This window comes from Talpa europaea, assembly GCF_964194135.1.
Source record: "Talpa europaea genome assembly, chromosome: 8".
Taxonomy (NCBI): domain Eukaryota; kingdom Metazoa; phylum Chordata; class Mammalia; order Eulipotyphla; family Talpidae; genus Talpa; species Talpa europaea.
This window is the reverse complement of record NC_140075.1, coordinates 32,154,289-32,175,986: the sequence shown is the minus strand read 5'-3', so window position 1 is coordinate 32,175,986 and position 21,698 is coordinate 32,154,289. Positions and strand designations below refer to the sequence as shown.

The following is a 21,698-nucleotide window of genomic DNA, read 5'->3' as shown; positions in this document are numbered from 1 at the left end:
GAGTGCAGTAACTCTACCTGCTAACTGGGCAGAGGACGAACAAGTTCCATCATCTCCTTACAGAATGGGGCAAAAAGGGCAAGCACAAGTCCTTACCTTTTCCTTTAGCAGCTGAGTCTTCTTCATAGCATAGTTGGGTGGAGCTTTTCTGAACCTTTCTTTCTCTTTTACAATCTGTACCAGAGAGGAGATACCAGCAGTGAGGTATTCCTAAACTAGTTTTGTAGACAGGCTGAATGAGCCCATCTTGGAAGCAAGCAAGCAGATATTTAAAAGGGGGCTGCTCTTCCTATAGCAGTGTCATGTCCCAGAGAGAGAGCCAGTTCATTCCAAGGGATACTATGCTGCTTCCAGGGTCACGGAGATTCTTCTGGGACAGTCTGAAGGAACATGCACCAATAAACAGCAGCAGCCCAAGGGCCTGGTACTGTAAGGCTAGCCACTGTCCAAGAGAACAGACATCAAAGACTTTTACTAAAATGTTTTGGAGAAAGAAAACTCTTGAAGGACCAAGCCTAGCAGAATACAGATCCCTGAACTTGAATATACTTCTTTAGTCTATGACTTCAATGAGAAAGCATCGAAAAAACCCTGATGAACCAGAAAGAATAAAGCAGCAAGGTTAGTTTTCCCTCAACTTCATGTCATAATAGTAGAGCTATAACTGTCAAGATACAGGGAAAGAAAAGAAAGTCATGATCTTGTGTAAATATGGTTCTTGATGAACTTCCAGGCTTTGAGGCCCCAGGATTCTTACCTCTTCAATGTCCTGGTCGTTGAATTTATAATTAAGGGCTTCTTTAATGGATAATTCCTTCTTATTGATTTCATCCAGGGTGGGGAGCTGCATGCCAGCAGAGAACATCTGGATCAAAACGAGATAAAGGTTATTAAGAGATTTTGGACAGAGACTCAGAATTTTCACGAACTGCTGGGTGTTATCTACTTACCGCTTCTTTCCACTTCATGAATTCACTTTCAGTGAATTCTTGGTTTGAGACAAACTCTAGGCGGAACACTCGTTGGTCATTGCCATGCCTACATGAGAAAAGAGACAGCATCTCCAAGAATGTGCAAGTTTACTGCAGTGCAAGCAACATTAAGTGACTCTGCCATTCTTCTAGGAACAGCAACTCTGCATATCATAGCCACGCCCTACCCCAACTGTTTAACTGTTCCCCCCACAACCGTGTATCTCTCTTGTTTTTGCCTCTATCCTGATGCCTATAATACTGTTTCCTCATAGCAGGTATTCAGTAATATCATGATATTGAAGAGGAAAGTAAGTCCAGAGTGGTGATTTGACTTGTCAAAGATCATGTCAGTTAGTGATTACAGTCAGTACCAGAAAGAGGTCTCCTGACCATGCTCACAAAGGAAATAAATGCCTGCAGGGCTATAGGAGGGGCTCTCACAACTGGACTTGAAAATTTTTTTTTTCTCTATTGAGGCAACAGTGGTTTACAATACATGAAAGAGAAGTTTACACCTTCTCAGATGTATGTCACCACCCCATCCCCCGAACTGGGCTTTTTCATTTTATATATGTTTTACCACTTCATATTCTCTGATTTCCCCTTATGGGAGAAACATTTTCCACATTCCCTACAGGTGCAGGCAGTATACAAGTTTCTCTCCAAGCTCCCTGTGTGGACAAAACAGTGCTCAGTGTAAGGAGAAACATCAAACTGGGAGAGAGCGTCAGCCCAAACAGGCAGTGCCCGTGTGCAGTGGGAGCAGATGTGACCAGAGAAACACCTCTCCTACCGTAGCTGCAGCCCTTTGTTTGTCCTGGTGCCTCCCAGCTGGTAAACTTTGGCAGTTTCTACAACACCCGTTATCTCAGCAACCTAAGTGAAAGACAGAGACAACAGTCAAAAACAGACTTGCAGAGCTCTCCACTCCCCTCTCCCTTTGGCTCTGTTGACCTGGATGCAGCATTGAGAGGGGCCCACAGGTGCCTAGTGTCTTGGGCACCTTTCTTAGGTTTAGCACTCATGAGCATCAAGCATTAAGAAGCTCTGTGCCTGCTGTAAACAAGTGCCAGGAAAGGAGGCAGTTAGCTTGGTGGGCCTGTTCGAAGTTCTCCCTCCAACTTAACTCTATACTAAGGGATATATTTGGGATTTCAGAGGGCAGTTTTATAAACCGAGTGTGAAGACCAGGGAGGTGAGTTTCTATTGTAAAGCTTCTTGAGACATGGCATGGCATGGCTACTGGGTCTCACAGGAAGTGAGCACATGTTAAAAGCCAGACAAGCCAGAATAATAAAAAAGCAAAGCAAAAAAAAAAAAAAATTAAATGCTATGGTGCAGTCATTTAGACCATAGAAGAAGTGCTGGAATCCATCAAATAACCTCTATTAGGTTAGAGGGGAGTTTCTGTAATTTTTTTTAAACCACAATATAATTCCCTGTTCAAGAAGTCACTTGGTATATAACATGGAAACTTTTCATTTATTTTCCAAATAAACAAAACTTCCAGATTATGTAACTTCCAGTGACTACTTCATCAATGTCTCCTCATTTTTATATTAACAGAGGATAGAGAATTTACTCTCAATCCAAACCTCTCAGTCCCTTGGGCTCCAAGAACTCTTTCCAGCAGCAGGTCATGCCTGCTCCCTAGTTATTGCAGACTGTCATTATTCTGTGGGTATCTTAATTGGAGTCCATGTTCCCATCAAGTGGTGGAAGAAGGGTGACATTTGTTCAGCAGCTCCTAGTTCTCCCAAATGAGAACCACTGTGTTTAAAACATGAACAGTTGACCACGGAAAGAAACACCAACCCGGTAAACTGGCTTGCTATTGTGGTTTCCAATGCCAATCCGCACAAAACATCCCGTGACAGTTTTAGCAAAGAAGGGCATGTGACACCAGCGTTCCAACTTATGCCGTGATAATCGAACCCGATTCAGTTCGTCAGGTAAGGAGACTGGTTGCGACTTTGGAGGGATCTCTTCTTTCCTATGAGGAACAAAGGGCACTGGGAAAAGTGTTCATCATAAAAACAAATCAAAATAAATAATACCAATTTCTCAAAACTTAACCAAACTACGTGTGATGAACACTATAGGTAGAAAAAAAACGAAGCACCAAGAGAGCTGTAATAGAATTCTGTTCTTAACTGGCAATGTTAACTGTTTTGACTGAGGCTGCCATCCCAGATAATCTACAGAACAAGAAAATAATGGAAGCTCCTGACATGAATTTCCTAACTGCCAGGCCCAGATGAAATGTCAAGGTTACAGGCTAAGAGGCAAAAGCAGAAGCATATTCTGAGTGCTGAGGAACTCAGTCCAGCAATTCAGTGAACAGACCAAACCAGAGTACATGGTCCAAATGGGGAGATTTAAGGAACTACGTTGAGCTTCTCCTCCAAGAACCCACCTATCCTGACTAAAAGACCAACATGTACAACAGCTTACTCTTCTTCCTCATCAGATGAAGATGTTCGAGATGAGCGGTCTGATTTTTCGCTGGACTTGTCATCCTCTTCCTCCTCCTCATCGTCGGAGTACACTTCACTGGTTTTTAATGGCTGTTTTTTGGCGAGGAGCTCAGCTAAAAAGAAAGGGAAAATATTTACCTAAGTTCTCTTCAGAAATGGAACTGTCTTTCATCTTTCAAAAAGAAATGGAAAAGGACTCAAAAGAACAGTTCCATCTTCTCTGGACTAGATTGTGGTTACTTGGCCTACGTATAGTGAGTTAAATCAGAGGTGAAATCACTCAGGTGTTCAACATCACATACCCAACAAAAAAGGACTGAAACTTTGTTACTTAATGGGCAGAAAGGCAACCATCTCTACTGACAGCTATCTTTTATTGCACTCAAGATATCTGAAGATGGGCAGGAAAGGTTGGGAAAGAATTCATAATGTCCCCAGAATCTTTGAGGGAAACTTTATCATTATGATTTACAGCACTATTTGTAATAGCAGAAGACTAAGAAGAGGTGGCGCAAAGGGTTAAATCTCAGCACTATCAAGCAATCCGCAGCCACTGCACCACAAGTTCGATCCCTGGCCAGGGAGCTAACCCATGTAGTGCAGCAGACCTCTCCTGACTCGCCTGCTGCTCCCCTCAGCAGTGTATTTCAGTGAATCTGCTTGTTCTGCTGCCCACTGTCTCTGGTACATACTCTGGTGGCCCACCCCCGCACCTCTGGCGTGCACCCCAGCTCTCGTATGCATAAATAAACAAATCTTTAAAAAAAAAAAAAAGGGACTAAGAACAACCCAAATGTCCACACAAGGGACTAGCTGAATCACCTCTAGTACCTCTAATGGACAACAATGCAGTGATAAAAAAGGAACCAAATATTATTCATTATACATCCCGAGTCAGAAAATGCTTTAAAAAGGGACAAAAACTGGGCCTCCCTGGTGGCGCAGAGGTTGAGCGCTGGGTTGCGAAGCTGCCTGCAGCCTCTGCAGCGCCGGTTCAATCCCCGGCTGCTCCCTGGCCACCCTGGAGGAGGGTCCCACATGGCGCACAGACCTCTCCTGCCGCCCACTGCTCCCCTCAGCAGTATACTTCGGTCCTTCTGCCTGCTCTGCTCCCCGCTCTGGCTCTGGTGAATTCTCTCACCCTCCCACACTTCTGACTGTACCCAGTGCTTGTATAAATAAAATAAATAAATCTTTAAAAAAAAAAAAGGGACAAAAACTATTTGAGGCTTGTGTTTTATATGGTTACTGTCTCAGTTACCCAGCTTTGCTATTGTAGAGAGTGAGCAGCCACAGGCAATTATTAAACAAATGGGCATCACTTTATTCCAGTAAAATTTATTTACAGAAAGAGGTAGTCTGCCAACCACTACTGTACATACAAACAAAGGAGTCATCTCCAGGACATAACAGTTCAGTGGGGAAAAAAAAGCAAGGTACAGAAAAGTATATACACGCTCTCATTAATCTAGGATGAGGTGAATCTGGGTTCTTATATTTGAAGAAAAAGGATGTATTTTAAGTGGGAGCATGGGATGGTATGAAATAGAAATAGACAGTAATCTCTCAATATACCTTGTTTATACACAAAGCTTAGATTTGACTTTGGAACCATGTATTATAAAACAAAATAAAATGTCTCCAAACATCACAAGCAAAATGAAACAAAGTATTCATTTGATGGCACAATCACACAAAAAGAAACTATAATTAAAATGACTTTACTTTTTTTTTAAGAAGTGGGGTACAGGCTAGAGTCACAGGGGGTGAAAAGATCAGCCAGAGAGAGCCGGGAGCAGAACAGGCAGATCTACTGAAATACACTGCTGAGGGGAGTAGCGGGGGAGACAGGAGAGGTTTGCTGCACCATGTGAGTTGCTCCCCAGCCAGCCCAGGATCGAACTTGAACCACAAAGGACGCAGACAGCCTTACAGCACTGCGCTCAATCTCCTACGCCACCAGGGAGGCCCTAAAATGACTTCAAAACAGAAGTCAGGTGTGTGTGTGTGTGTTTTTTTTTTAAATATCACATTTATTTATTTATTTATTTTTAAAAAATTTATTTTTATATTCCCCATACAATTGCAACCCCCTTATTTTGAGTTAGGTGTGTTTTAAAACACAACCCCTGATGGTGCAAGGGGCTAAGACGCAACCTATGAAGCTATCCGCAACCTCTGCAGCATGAGCTGGATGGCCGACCAGGAAGAAACCCACATGGCACAGCAGACCTCTCCTGACTCGCCCGCTGCTCCCCTCAGCAGTGTATTTTAGTCCATCTGCCTGTTCTGTTCTGTTTTGCACTCTGTCTCTGGTGAATCCTCCTAACCCCCCACACCTCTGGCCTGTACCCCAGCTCTTGTATGCATAAAAATAAATAAATCTTAAAAAAAAAAAAAACAAAACCCAAGACAGGGCCTCCCTGGTGGTGCAAGGGGTTAAGATGCAACCTGCAAGGCTGTCTGTGGCTGCTGCAGCACGAGTTCGATTCCCAGCTGGGGAGCTGCCCACATTGCGCAGCAGACCTCTCCTGACTTGCCTGCTGCTTCCCTCAGCAGCGTATTTCAGTAGATCTGCCTGTTCTGCAACCCAGTCTCTCTGGTGAATCCTCTCAAACATCCCCACCCCTGCACCTCTGGACTGCACCCCAGCTCTTGTATGCACAAATAAATCAAAAAAAAAAAAAAAAGTCATTTGGAAGACATACAGATCAGAGGAATGGAAAACCCAGGAACAAACCTTTGCATATATGTTCAAATGATTTTCGACAAGGGCACTAAAATTTCATTGGGGAAATGAGTTTTTTCAAAAAAATGGTGCTGTGAGAATTAATCATCTCACATTCAGAGGAAAAAAAAAAAAGTTGGACCGTTACCTTACACAATAACTAAAAATGAACTCAAAATGGGTCAAAGACCTAAAATGACTAAAAAATGTTAAAACTCTCAGAAAAACATAAGATTGATGATATAATGGATTTGGCAATGATTTCTTAGATATGACACCAAAAGCATAGATCATAAAAAGTAAACTGTAGGGGCCTCCCTGGTGATTCAGGGGATAAAGTCCGTGCTATCAAGCTATCGCCAAACACTGCAGAATGAGTTTGATTCATGGCCGGCCAGGGAGTAACTCACATGGTGCAGTAGACCTCTTCTGCCTTGCCCACTGCTACCCTCAGTAGATCTGCCTGTTTATTTCAGTAGATCTGCCTGTTCTGCTCCCCACTCTCTCTGGTGAATCCTCTCACCCCTTGCACCTCTGGCTTACACCCCAGTTCTTGTATGCATAAAGAAATCAATCTTCAAAAAAAATTTAAATTGTATACTTCATCAAAAGTAAAAACAATGTTCTCTGCATCAAATAACACTATCAAGAGTACAAAGACAATCTACAGAATGGGAAAAATATTTGAAAATAATATATTTGATAAGAGATTAATATTTAAAATATGTAAAGGACTCCTATAATAACTCAACAACAAAAACTAAATAACTTTATTAAAAAGCAAGCAAAGGACTTGAATAAATATTTCTTCAAAGAAGATACCCAAACGGCCAATAAATGCATGAAAAGATGGCTCCACTAATCATTAGGGAAATACAAAGCAAAACCACAAGGAGATACCACTTCACATCCATTACAATTTTTTTTTTTTTACAATTTTAAAAGGGTAGGTTTATTGGGAAATGAAAAGGAGAAGACCACACTTGCTCGGACACAAACAGGCAGAAAGAGCTGCTGACATCCATTAGAATGACTATAATCAGGGCCTCCCTGGTGGCCTAGTGGTTAAGCCTCAGCACCTAAGTCCCATTCCTAGCCAGGGAGCTAACCCACATGAGGCAGCAGACCTCTCCTGTCTTGCCTGCGGCTCCCCTCAGCAGTGTATTTCAGTCAGTCTGCCTGTTCTGCTCCCTGCTCTGTCTCTGAAGAATCCTCTCACCTCCTCTGGCCTATAACCCAGTTCTTCTATGCAAAAAAAAAAAAAAAAAAAAAAAAAAGGGCTATAATCAAAGACAGTAGCAAGTGTTGACAAGAAGTGAAAAAAGCAGAACCTTCACACACTGATAGTGGGAATGCAAAATGGTGAACTTCTTTGGAAAACAGTCTGGCAAGTTCTCAAAGGTCAAACAGAAAGTTACCAAATGCTCAAACAATTCTACTTGTAAGTACAAACCCAAGAGAAATGAAACCCAACAACTTAAATATTCACAGCATCCTTATGTTTTGTTTTGAGAGAGAATTTACAGCATTTAATTCAAAATGTCCATTTCACTCAATATTCTACCATATTATTTCTGACACCTTTAATATTATTGTCATTATTCTCTTTGGTGAGGACCATGCTTTCAAAAAATCTGGGCTGAGGGGCCTCCCTGGTGGCGAAGGGGTTAAGACACAGCACTATGAAGCAATCCACAGCCACTACATTATGAGTTTAATCCCTGGTCAGTGAAGGAGCTACCCACATGGTGCAGCAGAACTCTCCTGACTCGCCCACTGCTCCCCTCAGAAGTGTGTTTTAGTCGACCTGCCTGTTCTGTTCCCTGCTCGGTCTCTGGTGAACCCTCTCACCCCTGGCACCTCTGGCCTGTACCCCAGTTCTTGTATGCATAAATAAATAAATCTTAAAAAAAAACAAAAGTCACTCTACCACAGAAATAAGATATAACCAGGTGAATGGGCGAGATAGTAACTTGTTAGATAATTCACAGGCTAGAACCTCTAGAACAGGAATGTTTGTATGTCTGATAAGGCAAAACTGAAGGGAGATAGCTACAGAGTCTAGAAAAAACGGCCAAGAATAGAAAAGTGTGAAAAAAAACATGATTTCCCTATGGGACCCAGAGGACGGTGGTGCTACCAGTCAAGTCTTGTATTTTTCTTCCAGTAGATGATACACTGAATGGGTTAATGGGTTCTGTAATTTTCATATGAAACTTGGAATGAACAAGTGAAACGTCAAAGCTTCCCTCCTTTGTTCAATAAACAGCGAGAGAACTCCTGTGTGCAATGCAGTGGAACAGGTGCTGAAGGGAAAAATAAAGCTGTGTAGGAAGCTGTCCTGATTTGAAGAAGCAATCTAGCAGTGGCCATCTCACACCTGTACACTGCAGAACACTGTGCCCCAGGGGCCAATTCCAGATGGCGGGCTCAGCGCAGGCATTCCCTGATTCTCTCCCCTCTTCTGAGCATGTCATTGGTGCCCATACGTAATACTCACTGCCTCTTCCAGGCACTTGCTTATTGCATCTTTCTCTTCAGTGTGAGAGTTAGAAGTCTGAAAGGGTAAGTTCTGCCTCACAGGTACCTAATAATGTGTATGGCATGGAGATGCTGTCATGTATCACTCTATCTTGGTCCGGAAAGGTGGAAAAATCTTTGGGAAAGGAGAGCTACGATGGTTAACAGTGAGGTGTTTTAGTCAGAAGGCGGGTGCAAAGATACACCTTTGTGTACATGCAAATTTACTGTGTAGTTTAAACCAGATCATAGGGAGAGCACCAGACAGCCAGGGACAAGAAGGTAGCTGGAAGCCCTCTGTCATGTATTTCAATCTGAAGAATTGGAAAGCTAAAATCTTTTGCTATTACATATTTAAGCTCAATCAGAGTATATGAAAGAGTAATGAATTAACTAGAGATCTGAACTTTCCTGAAGGTAAAAAACTCAAGCAGATGTAACATCGCCCCGAAAGGGTGAGGTTGAATGTCAAAGTCTAGAGAAAGCTTTTATTTTTATTCTTTTTAAGATTTATCTATTTGTGCATACAAAAATTGCGGTACAGGTCAGAAGTGCGAGGGGGGCAGTGAGAGGGTTCACCAGAGACAGGGTGGGGAGCAGAACAGGCAGATCTACTGAAATATAGCGGGTGAGTCAGAAGAGTTCTGCTGCACCATGTGGGTCACCTCCCTGGCCGGGGATCGAACTTGTGCTGCAATGGCTGCAGATTGCCTCATAGTGCTGATGCTTAACCCCTTGCGCTACCAGGGAGGCCCCAAGAAAGCTTTTAAATGTCTTTTTTAAGTTTGTTTTTGGTGTTCTGGTCTATAAGCAATCAAGATGGAGACAGGTGCTATCCCAAAGAGGAAAGTCAGTAAGAATAATTCTTTGTACTTTGATGCCTTTGTGCTTGGACAACACCAAAGCATATAAAGATTCTCCCGCATGAATGAGAAAGGCAATACTCACTGCGCAGGAGCCATGATGGTCCATCAAGTACTGAATAAAAGGACCCTAGGACCTTACGCTTTCATAAGGGATGCTCTAATGCCAGAAGACAACCTCCATGTAGTAGCCAAAGGAGAGGGTGATGACTGTGCCCCAGAATAGACCACTCCTCCTGACATAAACCTTATCACCTGCTGCATTCCCCATTGCTGCAGCAGCATTATTAAAAAGAGTCAAATACAGGGCCTCCCCTGGTGGCGCAGGCAGTTGAGCACAGCACTGTGAAGGTGTCCACAGCCTCTGCAGCGCTGGTTCGATCCCGGCTGGCCAGCGAGGGTCCCACATGGTGCGGCAGACCTCTCCTGTCGCACCCGCTGCTCCTCTCAGCAGTGTATTTCGTCAGCCTGCCTGTTCTGTTCCCCACTCTATCTTTGGTGGATCCTCTCACCCTCCCGCGCATCTAGTCTGTACCCCAGTTCTTGTATAAATAAATCTTAAAAAAAAAAAAAGGAGCAAAAGAATGGGGAAATAAGATCGAAAAAATACATTTAAAAAAAAAAAATAAAAGAGGGGCCTCCCTGGTGGTGCAGTGGTTGAGCGCTGGGTTGCGAAGCTGCCTGTAGCCTCTGCAGTGCTGGTTCGATCCCCGGCCGCTGGGGATGCAGATGGAGTGCAGACCTCTCCTGCCACCCGCTGCTCCCCTCAGCAGTGTACTTCATCAGTCTGCCTGATCTGCTCCCTGCTCTGGCTCTGGTGAATTCTCTCACCTTCCTGTGCTTCTGACTGTACCCAGTGCTTGTATAAATAAATAAATAAATCTTAAAAAAAAAAAAAAGAGTCAAATACAACCCAAATGTCAAAAATGTCCAAAGGTGAATGGATAAACAAAAGCTATGTATCCATATAGTATTGTCATATGCTACAACATGTATGAACTGAGAAAATGTTAAGCTAAGTGAAGATGCCTGACACCAAAGATCCTATATTATACGGTTCCATTTATATGAAATGACCAGAATAGGCAAATCTTAGAGACAAGTAGATTAATGGTTGCCTTCAACTGGGAAAGACAGTTTTGGTGGGGGGCGGGGGTGGGAGTGAACATTAAGGGGTTTTTGAGATAATGAAACATTCTATATTTCACTGTTTTATCACAAAGTTCTATAACTATATTAAAAGTCATTCATCTTGCGAGTAAACAGTACAGTATGTTAATTATATCTTTATAAAGCTGGTTATAGAAACAAGAAGAAACCTTGACATCCTGAATTTGGAATGAATCATTAATATGAGGCTCATGATCAATTTTATCCTTAAAAAACAAAAACTAAACTAAAAAAATGTCCTAGCTCTGAAAGCTGACTCTTAGAAATAGGCAATCCAGTAACATGAGTCCTCTGTGTCCAGACTGTGGTGACTGAATACAATTTCTCATGAAAAACAAACCAGGGCTGGGGCCTCCCCAGTGGCACAAGGGGTTAAGTCTTGGTACTATCAAGCTATTACCAGCCACTGCAGCACAAGTTCGATCCCCAACCAGGGAGCTAACCCACATGGAGCAGCAGACATCCCCTGTCTCGCCCGCTGCTCCCTTCAGCAGTGTATTCCAGTCAATCTGCCTGTTCTGCTCCCCAATCTGTCTCTGGTGAATACTTCTCACCAGACACCCCCCTGCCCCTGCCACCTCTGGCCTACACCCCACCTCTGGCCTAGCTCTTGTATGCATAAATAAATAATTTTTAAAAAAGATTTATTTATTTATACAAGAACCGGGGTACAGGCCAGATGTGTGGGAGGGTAAGAGGATTCACCAGAGACAGAGTGGGGAACAGAACAGGCAGACTGACAAAATACACTGCTGAGGGGACCAGCAGGCGAGACAGGAGAAGTCTGCTGTGCCATGTGAGTTTCTACCCAGCCAGCTGAGATTGAACCTGTGCTGTAGAGGCTACGGACAGCCTTACATTGCAGCGCTCAACCACTTGTGCCACCAGGGAGGCCCTAAATAAGTAAAAAAAAAAATTTTTTTTTTTAAAGAATAATAAACCAGAGCTCCTTAGAGAAACAGGTGATTTCAAATTCAGGAAATTATTAAAGATTAGTGGGGACCGGGGACTCCCCGGTGGCGCAGCGGTTGAGCGCTGGGTTGCGAAGCTGCCTGTGGCCTCTGTGGCGCCGGTTCGATCCCCGGCTGCTCCCCGGCCACCGGAGGAGGGTCCCACATGGCGCGCAGACCTCTCCTGCCACCCGCTGCTCCCCTCAGCAGTGTGCTTCGGTCCTGCTGCCTGCTCTGCTCCCTGCTCTGGCTCTGGTGAATTCTCTCACCCTCCCGCACTTCTGACTGTACCCAGTGCATGTATAAACAAACAAGCAAACAAGCAAACAAACAAACAAACAAATAAATAAATAAAAAAACATGCCTCTAAAAAAAAAAAAAAAGTGGGGACCATCTAATATCAAAAGGACTCAGGTTGAAGGTAGGACAATTTGAGTCTCAGTAATAACAGTAACTGTAATGGATTAAATTACATAAAATATGCTAAAACCCATGAGTTCCCAAGGATACTAAAAATAAGGCTAAAGTCAACTCTGGAAGTTGAGCAATCTTTGGAAGTTGAACAATCTTTGGAAGGAACTACCTCTTTCTTTTGAGAACTGGTAAAGGGAAAAAAAGCATTTATTCTGTCTTTCCTATATGAAATGTACCTGGTATATAAATAGCTTATGAAAGACTTTTCTTTATAAAAGTAGATCAGATAGGGGCCTCCCTGGTGGTGCAAGGGGTTAAGACACAACCTATGAAACTAATCACAGCCACTGCAGCACCAGCTGGATCCCCAGCTAGGGAGAAACCCACATGGTGCAGACCTCTCTTGACTCGCCCACTGCTCCCCTCAGCAATGTATTTCAGTCAATCTGCCTGTTCTGTTCCCTGCTCTCTCTCTGGTGGATCCTCTCACCGCCGGTACCTCTGGCCTGTACCCCCGTTCTTGTATGCATAAATAAATAAATCTTTTTTAAAAAAAAGTAGATAATGAATAAAGAATAAAGATAATGAATAAAGAATCACAGATTAAAATATCACCATTTTGTAATATGTAATGTAAATGATATGGGTAATAATCATTAATGGTTGCTGGGATAGAACATATTACAATTTCGAGTTGTTTATCTTTCTCTGACTCATGCCCTTTGCCATGTGACTTGGTAGTTCACCCAGCTCCATTAATGTTGGGCTTAATCATGTGACCTACTTTAGCCAATGGAATTCATACAGACCTTAGAGGCAGCTCATGATTCTACTTGCCTCTTGTATATTTCTGATTCAAGTAATCAAATTAGTATATTTCAGTAATAGAGTGATTAGAGATATTTAAACACTGGCTAGATGTTTGATAATATTAAGAGATTCGCTGTTACTATTTTTTGGGTGTGATAATTTTTTTTTTAAAGATTTTATTTATTTATTATTATTTATTTATTTATACAAGCACTGGTACAGTCAGAAGCGCGGGAGGGTGAGAGAATTCACCAGAGCCAGAGCGGGGAGCAGCGAGCGGCAGGAGAGGTCTGCGCGCCATGTGGGACCCTCCTCCGGTGGCCGGGGAGCAGCCGGGGATCGAACCGGCACTGCAGAGACTGCGGGCAGCTTCGTAGCCCAGCGCTCAACCGCTGCGCCACCGGGGAGGCCTGACAATGGTTTTTTTTTTTTTTTTTTAATTTTTTTTTTATAGAGGCATGTTTTATTTGTTTGTTTGTTTTGTTTATACAAGCACTGGGTACAGTCAGAAGCGCGAGAGGGTGAGAGAATTCACCAGAGCCAGAGCGGGGAGCAGAGCAGGCAGAAGGACCGAAGTACACTGCTGAGGGGAGCAGCGGGCGGCAGGAGAGGTCTGTCGCGCCATGTGGGACCCTCCTCTGGTGGCCGGGGAGCAGCCGGGGATTGAACTGGCGCTGCAGAGGCTGCGGGCAGCTTCGCAACCCAGCGCTCAACCGCTGCGCCACCGGGGAGGCCCCTGACAATGGTTTTTAAGTTATGTTTAAATCAAGTCTTTATTGGGCCTCCCCAGTGGCGCAGCGATTGAGCGCTGGGTTGCGAAGCTGCCCGCAGCCTCTGCAGCGCCAGTTCAATCCCCGGCTGCTCCCCGGCCACCAGAGGAGGGTCCCACATGGCGCGACAGACCTCTCCTGCCACCCGCTGCTCCCCTCAGCAGTGTATTTTTTCATCAGTCTGCCTGTTCTGTCCCCTGCTCTGGCTCTGGTGAATTCTCTCACCCTCCTGTGCTTCTTACTGTACCCAGTGCTTGTATAAATAAATAAATCTTAAATAAATAAAATACAGTTGTGTGGTATTGAATCATAAAAATAAATAAAGAGCTACAAAAGGAGAAAGACAGAAATGGGTACCAGGAAGTCAAGTCACATGATCAAAATCAAAGTAGCCATTACATTTTCCCCAATTACCTGTTCTGTTCTTTCGTTTTTCTCGCTCTGCTTTTAGCTCCTCCATGGCTTGAGATTTCTTATCTAGTTTCTCATCCCGTTTGGAACGCCGTTCCTTGTTGTGGGATGTTACCTGGGAAGAGGATATGTTGGTTGACTCTTTTTACCAGTAATTGATAAGGTTCTCTGTACCCAACAATCATTCAGTTCAACAACATGAATTTACATTGGCTGCAGAAACAGAACCATTTAATGGGAGAGAGCATCCTCTAGTGGACAAAGAGAGAGAAAAGAGAAAACAGCCCCTGTCTCACTTACCTAACAGTTACAGAAATGAACACTTTCTCTAGAAAGATACCTTGGATCAGAGTTAATACTCACTAAAGCTTTTTACTAAAGCTTCCTGTGATGAATGATGGCTAATTTTCCAGCTATATTTATTACCAAGTACAGGATCAACACACCCAAGTAAATGTCACAACCAGCCTGGCTACCTGGGAAAAGATACCTACCAACTTTCCCTTTAAAGGATGCTCATACACTAATGGGCTACTTTTCAAATACAGCTTGAGTAAAGAATTCCCAAGGAGTTAAACAGCACAGTTCATGTGAATGATATGTCCAGAAATTAACTACAAGATGAAGACAGCAAGTAATAGTCTTGCACTTATCGAGGCTGGTTAATATATATCTTTCACATAAACACACACATACACAAACAGGTTTTACTCTTTGGATAACAAAGACTATTGATAGTCTCCTACCTGAGATTCTTGAATCTGTGTCAGCTTTTTCTTTTCCTGTTCTTCTTCTTGCTTTTTCTTTTTTTCTTTCTTTTCTTTCTTTTTGGCTGTTTTTAGTTTTTTCTTGATCTCAAATCTGGTTAAAAGATATTTGTTTGGTTTTTAAGTGGCAATGAAATATTTGTAAAGACTGGTTTCTATTAGATAGGAAAAAGGAAATAAGTAGGGGGAAGGAGTTAATAAACATTTTTGCTTCTTGCAAGACACTCCAATGTACCTTATAAGTACATTAAAAATATTTAATATAAATACACTAAAAGAACTTGAAAGCATTAAGTTGGAATACATTTGCAATGAGAGAAATTATTCAAAGATACTGTTGTACTCATCTTTATGTTTTTGAGACATACAACTCTGCCTCAACTTTCACATACTAAAAGAAAATTTATTTCTGGATCACCTCCAAGTGTGTTCTGTTAGAAATTCAATGAGGGGCCTCCCTTGGTGGCACAGTGGTTGAGCGCTGGGCTGAGAAGCTGCCCGCAGCCTCTGCAGCGCTGGTTAGATCCCCGGCCACCGGCGAGGGTCCTACATGGCGTACAGACCTCTGCTGCTGTGCCCACTGCTCCCCTCAGCAGTATATTTCGTCGGTCTGCCTGTTCTGTGACCCGCTCTGGCTCTGGTGAATTCTCTTACCCTCCCGCGCTTCTGACTGTACCCAGTGCTTGTATAAATAAATAAATAAATCTTTAAAAAAAAAAAAAAAAAAAAAGAAATGCAATGAAGCCAGAGAGCACTGTCATATTTTTCAGCTGGTCAGGACAAAGGCTATATTTTATTATTTTTAATTTTAAATTTATAAAAGGCAATATTTTCAAAACATTCTTTTTTCATTATGTTATTTTCTTAGAATATATTTATGTCTTAAACAAATGCAATATAGGCTTCCTCCCCATTATGAATATCAGGCTCTGGAAAAAAGAAATGTGTGTGTGTGTGAATTTAAGAACATTATGGAATAAAGGAATATAATAAAAAAATTCTTCCTCATAACATCCTAACTCAGTTTTTACTTAGTTCTTAATAAATAAATTACCTAATATTTTTTGTTACCTTCCTTTCACTCATTATTAAAATTGTTCATGTACTTTTATTAATGGAGAGGGGAGTTATGAATTTACTCTTTTTAAAATATTTTTTCTTTTGTAATATAGGCATTTGTAAGGCTATACATTTTGCTCCAGGCACTGCTTTAGCTGCACTGTATAGTTTTTTTTTTTTAAGATTTATTTATTTTTACATGCAAAAGCTGGGGTACAGGCCAGAGGTGTGGGGGATGAGAGGATTCACCAGAGACAGAGTGGGGAACAGAACAGGCAGATCGACTGAAATATACTGCTGAGGGGAGCGGCGGGCGAGTCAGGAGAGGTCTGCTGTGCCATGTAGGTTGCTCCCTGGTTGGCCAGGGGATCAAACTCGTGTTGCAGGAGCTGTGGGCAGCTTTATAGGTTGCGTCTTAACTCCTTGCGCCACCAGGGAGGCCCTGAATTATATAGTTTGATGTATTCATTTTCATATTTCATTTTGATGCATTATTAATTTTGATGCAAACTATTTTCTAATTTCCTTTGTGATTTTTGTCTTTGATCCACTGGTTTTTTAGGGGAGTGTTAATTATTAATTATTTCAGAGGGGGAAAGAACAGTGTCTTCAACAAAGTGGTACTGGGACAGTTAGATATCTATATACAAAAGAATAAAGCTGGGTTCCTACTTCACATCACATATGAAAATGATGTCAAAATGAACCAATGACATAAGTATGACATATATGAGTTGAACCATATATATTGAACCATATAGTTGAACCAATGACATATGAGTTGAAACTATCAAACTGTTATAAGAAAGCATAGGGACTAAATATTCATGATCTTGCGTTTGGCATTAGATTCTTAGATATGATACTAAAAGATTGATCAAGGAAAGTAAAGATCTGGGCCTCCCTGGTGGTGCAAGGGGTTAAGCACTGCACCATGAAGCAATCCGCAGCCTCTGCAGCACGAGTTCGATCCCCAGGCGGCCAGGGAGCAACCCTTATATGGCGCAGCAGACCTCTCCTGACTTGCCCACTGCTGCCCTCAGCGGTGTATTTCAGTCGGTCTGCCTGTTCTGTTCCCCACTCTGTCTTTGGTGAATCCTCTCAGCCCCCGCATCTCTGGCCTGTACCCCAGCTCTTGTGTGCATAAATAAATAAATCTTAAAAAAAAAAGAAAATTAAAGATCAAAATTAAAAAACGTATATCAACAACACTATAAAAAGTACAACTTATAGAATGGGACAATTTATTTGCAAATCATATCACTAATAAAGACCTAGTATTCAGAATATATAAAGAACTCTTGCAACTCACCAACAAAAAGACAACCCAGTTAAAAAATGAGCAAAGGAGTGGAACAGATATTTCTCCACGTAATAAAAATGGCCAACAAGGACATGAAAAGATACTCAACATATTAGAAATCAGAAAAATTCAACTAAAAACCACAGTGAGATAGTTCTTTACATCCAGGATAGCAATTATCAAAAAAGGGCAAGGATGTAGAGAACCTGAAACTCTTATACACTGCTAGTGGGGATGTAAAATGGCACAGCTACCATTAAAATGTTACAAATGGCACAGCTACCATTAAAATGGTACAAACCTGCACAAATGGAAGCTCCTTACCTCTTCTGTCCTTAAAAAGTATGTTCTGTCCATTGTTCCCATGTGGGAACTGTTTTCAAGGACATAGCTTTGAGAGAGCAATGTGTTGCTGAGGTCATTTGGACTAAATATATGTGACTAAACACAGTTAAGGGCTCTATGTAAACTTCTAGGATTCTGGCAGGTGGACATGGAGATCTACTCATCTTGTGGTTGCCCAAGACAAACTTCACATGTTAAGTTCCCTCACTGGTTAAAACTGTCCCCTGACAATCTTGAAAGGTCTGTCTCTTCTTCTTCTTCTTATATATATACATATATATTTATGTATAAGGTCTGCCTTTTTAAAAATTTATTTATGCATACAAGAGCTGGGGTGTGGCCAGAGGAGTGGGGGGTAAGAGGATCCACCAGAGACAGAGTGGGGAGCAAAACATGCAGATCTACTAAATACACTGCTGAGGGGAGCAGCAGGTTAAACAGGAGAGGTCTGCTACGCCATGTGGGTAGCTCCATGGCCGTGGACTGAACTTGTGCTGGAGTGGCTGTGGATAGCTTCATAGTGCTGTGACTTAACCCCTTGCGCCACCAGGGAGGCCCCAGCCTCTTTCTTTACACTCTCCTGACATCTGAGTATAGGAGCCAATTTCAGATTTCATCTGAAAAGCTCCCAAGTTTCAAACCAACACAGCTCAAATGCCAATCAGTGGCTGAACTTATATACACAATAGAACATTATTCAGCCATAAAAAGAAATGCTAGGGGAATGAACTTCAAAAATATGCTAAATGAAAGAAGTCAGTCACAAAAGACTATATATATGTTGCATGATTCCATTTATATAAAACATCCAGTAATTGGCAAATCTATATATAAAGAAAGTAGATTAGTGGTTGCCTAGAGTTGATAGACTTGGGAGGGAAATAGAGACGTAAACTGCCAATGAGTATAGAATTTCTTTCTGGGGTGATGAAAATGTTGTGGAATTAACTGTAGTAATGATCACATAATTTGGTAATATACAAAAACTACTAAATAATATACTTTAAGTGGATAGGTTCTATGGAATATAAAATATACCTCAATAAAGTTAATTTTTGAAGTTAATAATAGCTTATGTTTACATAATGTTCTTTATGTATCACTATCATCTCACGCAAGGTTTACAACAATCCAAAGAAGGCTGCTCAGGTAGGAAGAAGGTAGTTAAGTAATTCAGATCACTTGGCCAGTGAGTCTAAGTTGAGCTATACCGTCTATCTGAAAATATCAGTGTTTTCCACAACCAAACTACCTTTTATGTTGCCAGCACTCACCTTTAAACAAACAAAAGAGAGGTGAAGACTCTTAACAGCTGAAAATTACTAACAGTGCTACTGGCTATAAAATGTCATACTAATGGTGTTCACATAAGATTGTTATGAAGGGTAAATGTGATACATGTCAGACCTTTATTAGGTGAAGATAGAGAAAATTTCTGACTTACTATATTGGACTATCTTGCAACTAAACAAAAGTTTCATTTTTCTGTGAATGGCTCTGAACTTCTGTCTTAAATTATTCTCACTCTAATATTCTTCAAGTCACTAACAAACAGTCACTGAATCTCTCACTTGTCTCACTCATCTAAGGGAAAAAAATACATAAAAAACCAGTTTGAGATAAGCCATACATTATTGTTGAGTTACTCTGTGATTTTTATCATTGGTCTCCTAAGAGAACCTTATTACAGCTCTCCACAGTTCAGAAATAAAAATTTTAGAAGTCGTCTCTAACTATCTGACAACTCCAACACAGTTCCTTCAGTCATGTTTGTTCCAATACAGGTAACCTTGGAAGCGTTAACACTCAAAACAAATGTCTATTACTTGCTGCTGACTGAAAGCCAAACATTCTTGTCTAGGCTAACTCACCATACTTAATATGGTTTCCAGAAGGGACAAACAGGCTCCCAGATGAAATAGAACTCACTGCTGCCAAAAGAAAATGTTTCTATTTTACTTTCTTGGTATTAGGTGGGTAGGGAAAATCCTAGTTCTGAGGACTATTGCATTTCCTGAGACAAAAGTGAAGTTTATTTTTACCTTGAAATTCTTATTTGAGATAAGAAAGAACATTTACCATTTAAATATGGCAAAAATAATTTAGAAACTGAAGCAGCTTCTGAATATCAAAAAGCAATTTAACATTTGAATTTTTAACAAAAAACAAAACCATGGTAGTGGTATATAGTCAGGTACCTAACACATGAATAATAAGAAATTCCAAGTCTTGAATTAGGCAAAATACCTTCTTTTCAACACCTCTCTCTTCTCTATACGATTGAACAGTTCTTGCTCTCTCTCCTTCTCTGTCATCTGTTCCAGACGGGCCCTGTCTTCCTCATCTCCCATGAGGTCTTCTCCATAGCCGTCATGGAACTCTTCATCTTCTGAGGATGAGTCTGAATCTGAACTGGAAGAGGAGCTGTTGCTGTCAGAATCTGACACTTCACCTGCAACAAAGGCCCAAATACCACATTAGGCGATGCTACAGAAGACAGAAGCCACGGTGACCCAGCGTGTTGGTGCTCATTACCCGCTGGCTCGCTTAGGTAAAGAGGCACAAGGCCACCTCGATTCCCACTTAATAGTCCTGAGTGTGCCTTTGGCAACTGCAAACACGGTGTAGGAAAATTTAGGCTGGAATAAGAAGCATGTTTTGCTTTTTTAATTCAACTTTATTTTGAAAACCTTGACATACACAAAAGAGTTGCAAGACCACATCCCATAAATCTTTCTTTTCTTTCTTTCTGTGTCAAAGAATTGGGGTGTAAGGGCCTCCCTGGTGGTGCAAGGGGTTAAGTCTTAGCACTATGAGCTACCAGCAGTCATTGTAGCATAGTTTGATCTCCAGCCAGGTTGCTGACACACACAGCGCAGCAGGCCTCTCCTGTCTCGCCTGCTGCTCCCCTCAGCAGCGTGTTTCAGTCAATCCGCTGTTCTGCTCTCCATTCTGTCTCTGGTGAAGCTTACAGCCCATCTCTTGTATGCATAAATAAATAAAAAAAAAATCTTAAAAAAAAAGAATTGAGGTGTAGGCAGAGATGTGGGTGGTGCTGGTAAGAGAATTCACCCAGAGACAGAGTGGGGAGCAGAACAGGCAGAGACTGGAGCAGTCTGCTGTGCCTATGTGGGTTAGCTCCCTGGCTGGGAATCGAATTCAGATTGTAGAGGTGATAGCTCTGAGACTTATCCCCTAGGCCATTAGGGAGGCCACATCCCATCAATCTTTTACTTAGGTACATCCATTGTTAACATTGCCAATGTACTTTCTCTCGTCCATACGGTTTAGCATTTGCTTTGCTGAACTGAGAGTAAGATGCAGAAATTATGGCCCTTTATACCTAAATACTTCAAAAAAGGAGAGTCTCTGACATAACCAACTCTCCAATTATCAAATTCAAGGTCTTTAATATTGATGGAATGCCATTATCAAACATATAGTCCATACTCAAATTTTACCAGTTGTTCTCATACTGTTCTTTATAGTCACTTTTCAGCTAAAAGGAGGTCCAATCTAGGATCATACCTTGCATTTGGTTACTATGTTTCTCTAGTATGCTTTAATGTGTACAAGTGAGCAACTGAAATGTGGCTAGTGAAACTGAGAAACTCGATTTTTTATTTCATTAGTTTTTAATTAAAATTTAAATAGTCACAGTAATGAAATATTCTTTAATTTAGGATGGTTGGTTTCATCAAGAAACTATTCAGAGGCCTCCCTGGTGGTGCAAGGGGATAGTTAAGCACTGCACTATGAAGCAATCCGCAGCCTCTGCAGCATGAGTTAAATCCCTGGCTGGCCAGGGAGCAACCCACATGGCGCAGCAGACCTCTCCTGTTGAGCCCGCTGCTCCCCTCAGCAGTGTACTTCGGTCCATCTGCCTGTTCTGTTCCTCACTCTTTCTCTGGTGAATCCTCTCCCCACCCCATCTCGGGCTTATACCCCAGCTCTTGTATGCATAAATAAATAAATCTTAAAAAAAAAAAAAAAACTATTCAGGGGCCTCCATGGTGGCCCAGGGGTCAAGTATCATCCCATGGTCTGAGTTCAATCCCCAGTCAGGGAGCTGACTCACATATCACTCAGCAGACCTCTCCTGTCTGTCTTACTGCTCCCCTCAGCAGTGTATTTCAG

At 41.9% G+C, this 21,698-nt stretch overlaps 1 protein-coding gene across 1 annotated transcript in view; it reads right to left on the bottom strand.

Annotated features, from left to right (window-relative positions):
* RTF1 (RTF1 homolog, Paf1/RNA polymerase II complex component) overlaps positions 1-21,698 on the bottom strand; it is a gene marked incomplete at both ends in the record, with an annotated part of 54,469 nt that overhangs the window by 3,567 nt on the left and 29,204 nt on the right. The window contains 9 exons of the mRNA XM_084239886.1: positions 97-174; positions 758-865; positions 951-1,038; positions 1,768-1,850; positions 2,790-2,967; positions 3,429-3,564; positions 14,091-14,202; positions 14,834-14,948; positions 19,809-20,013. Coding sequence (XP_084096012.1) covers positions 97-174; positions 758-865; positions 951-1,038; positions 1,768-1,850; positions 2,790-2,967; positions 3,429-3,564; positions 14,091-14,202; positions 14,834-14,948; positions 19,809-20,013 — 1,103 coding nt within the window. The remainder of the gene's footprint in view (positions 1-96; positions 175-757; positions 866-950; positions 1,039-1,767; positions 1,851-2,789; positions 2,968-3,428; positions 3,565-14,090; positions 14,203-14,833; positions 14,949-19,808; positions 20,014-21,698) is intronic.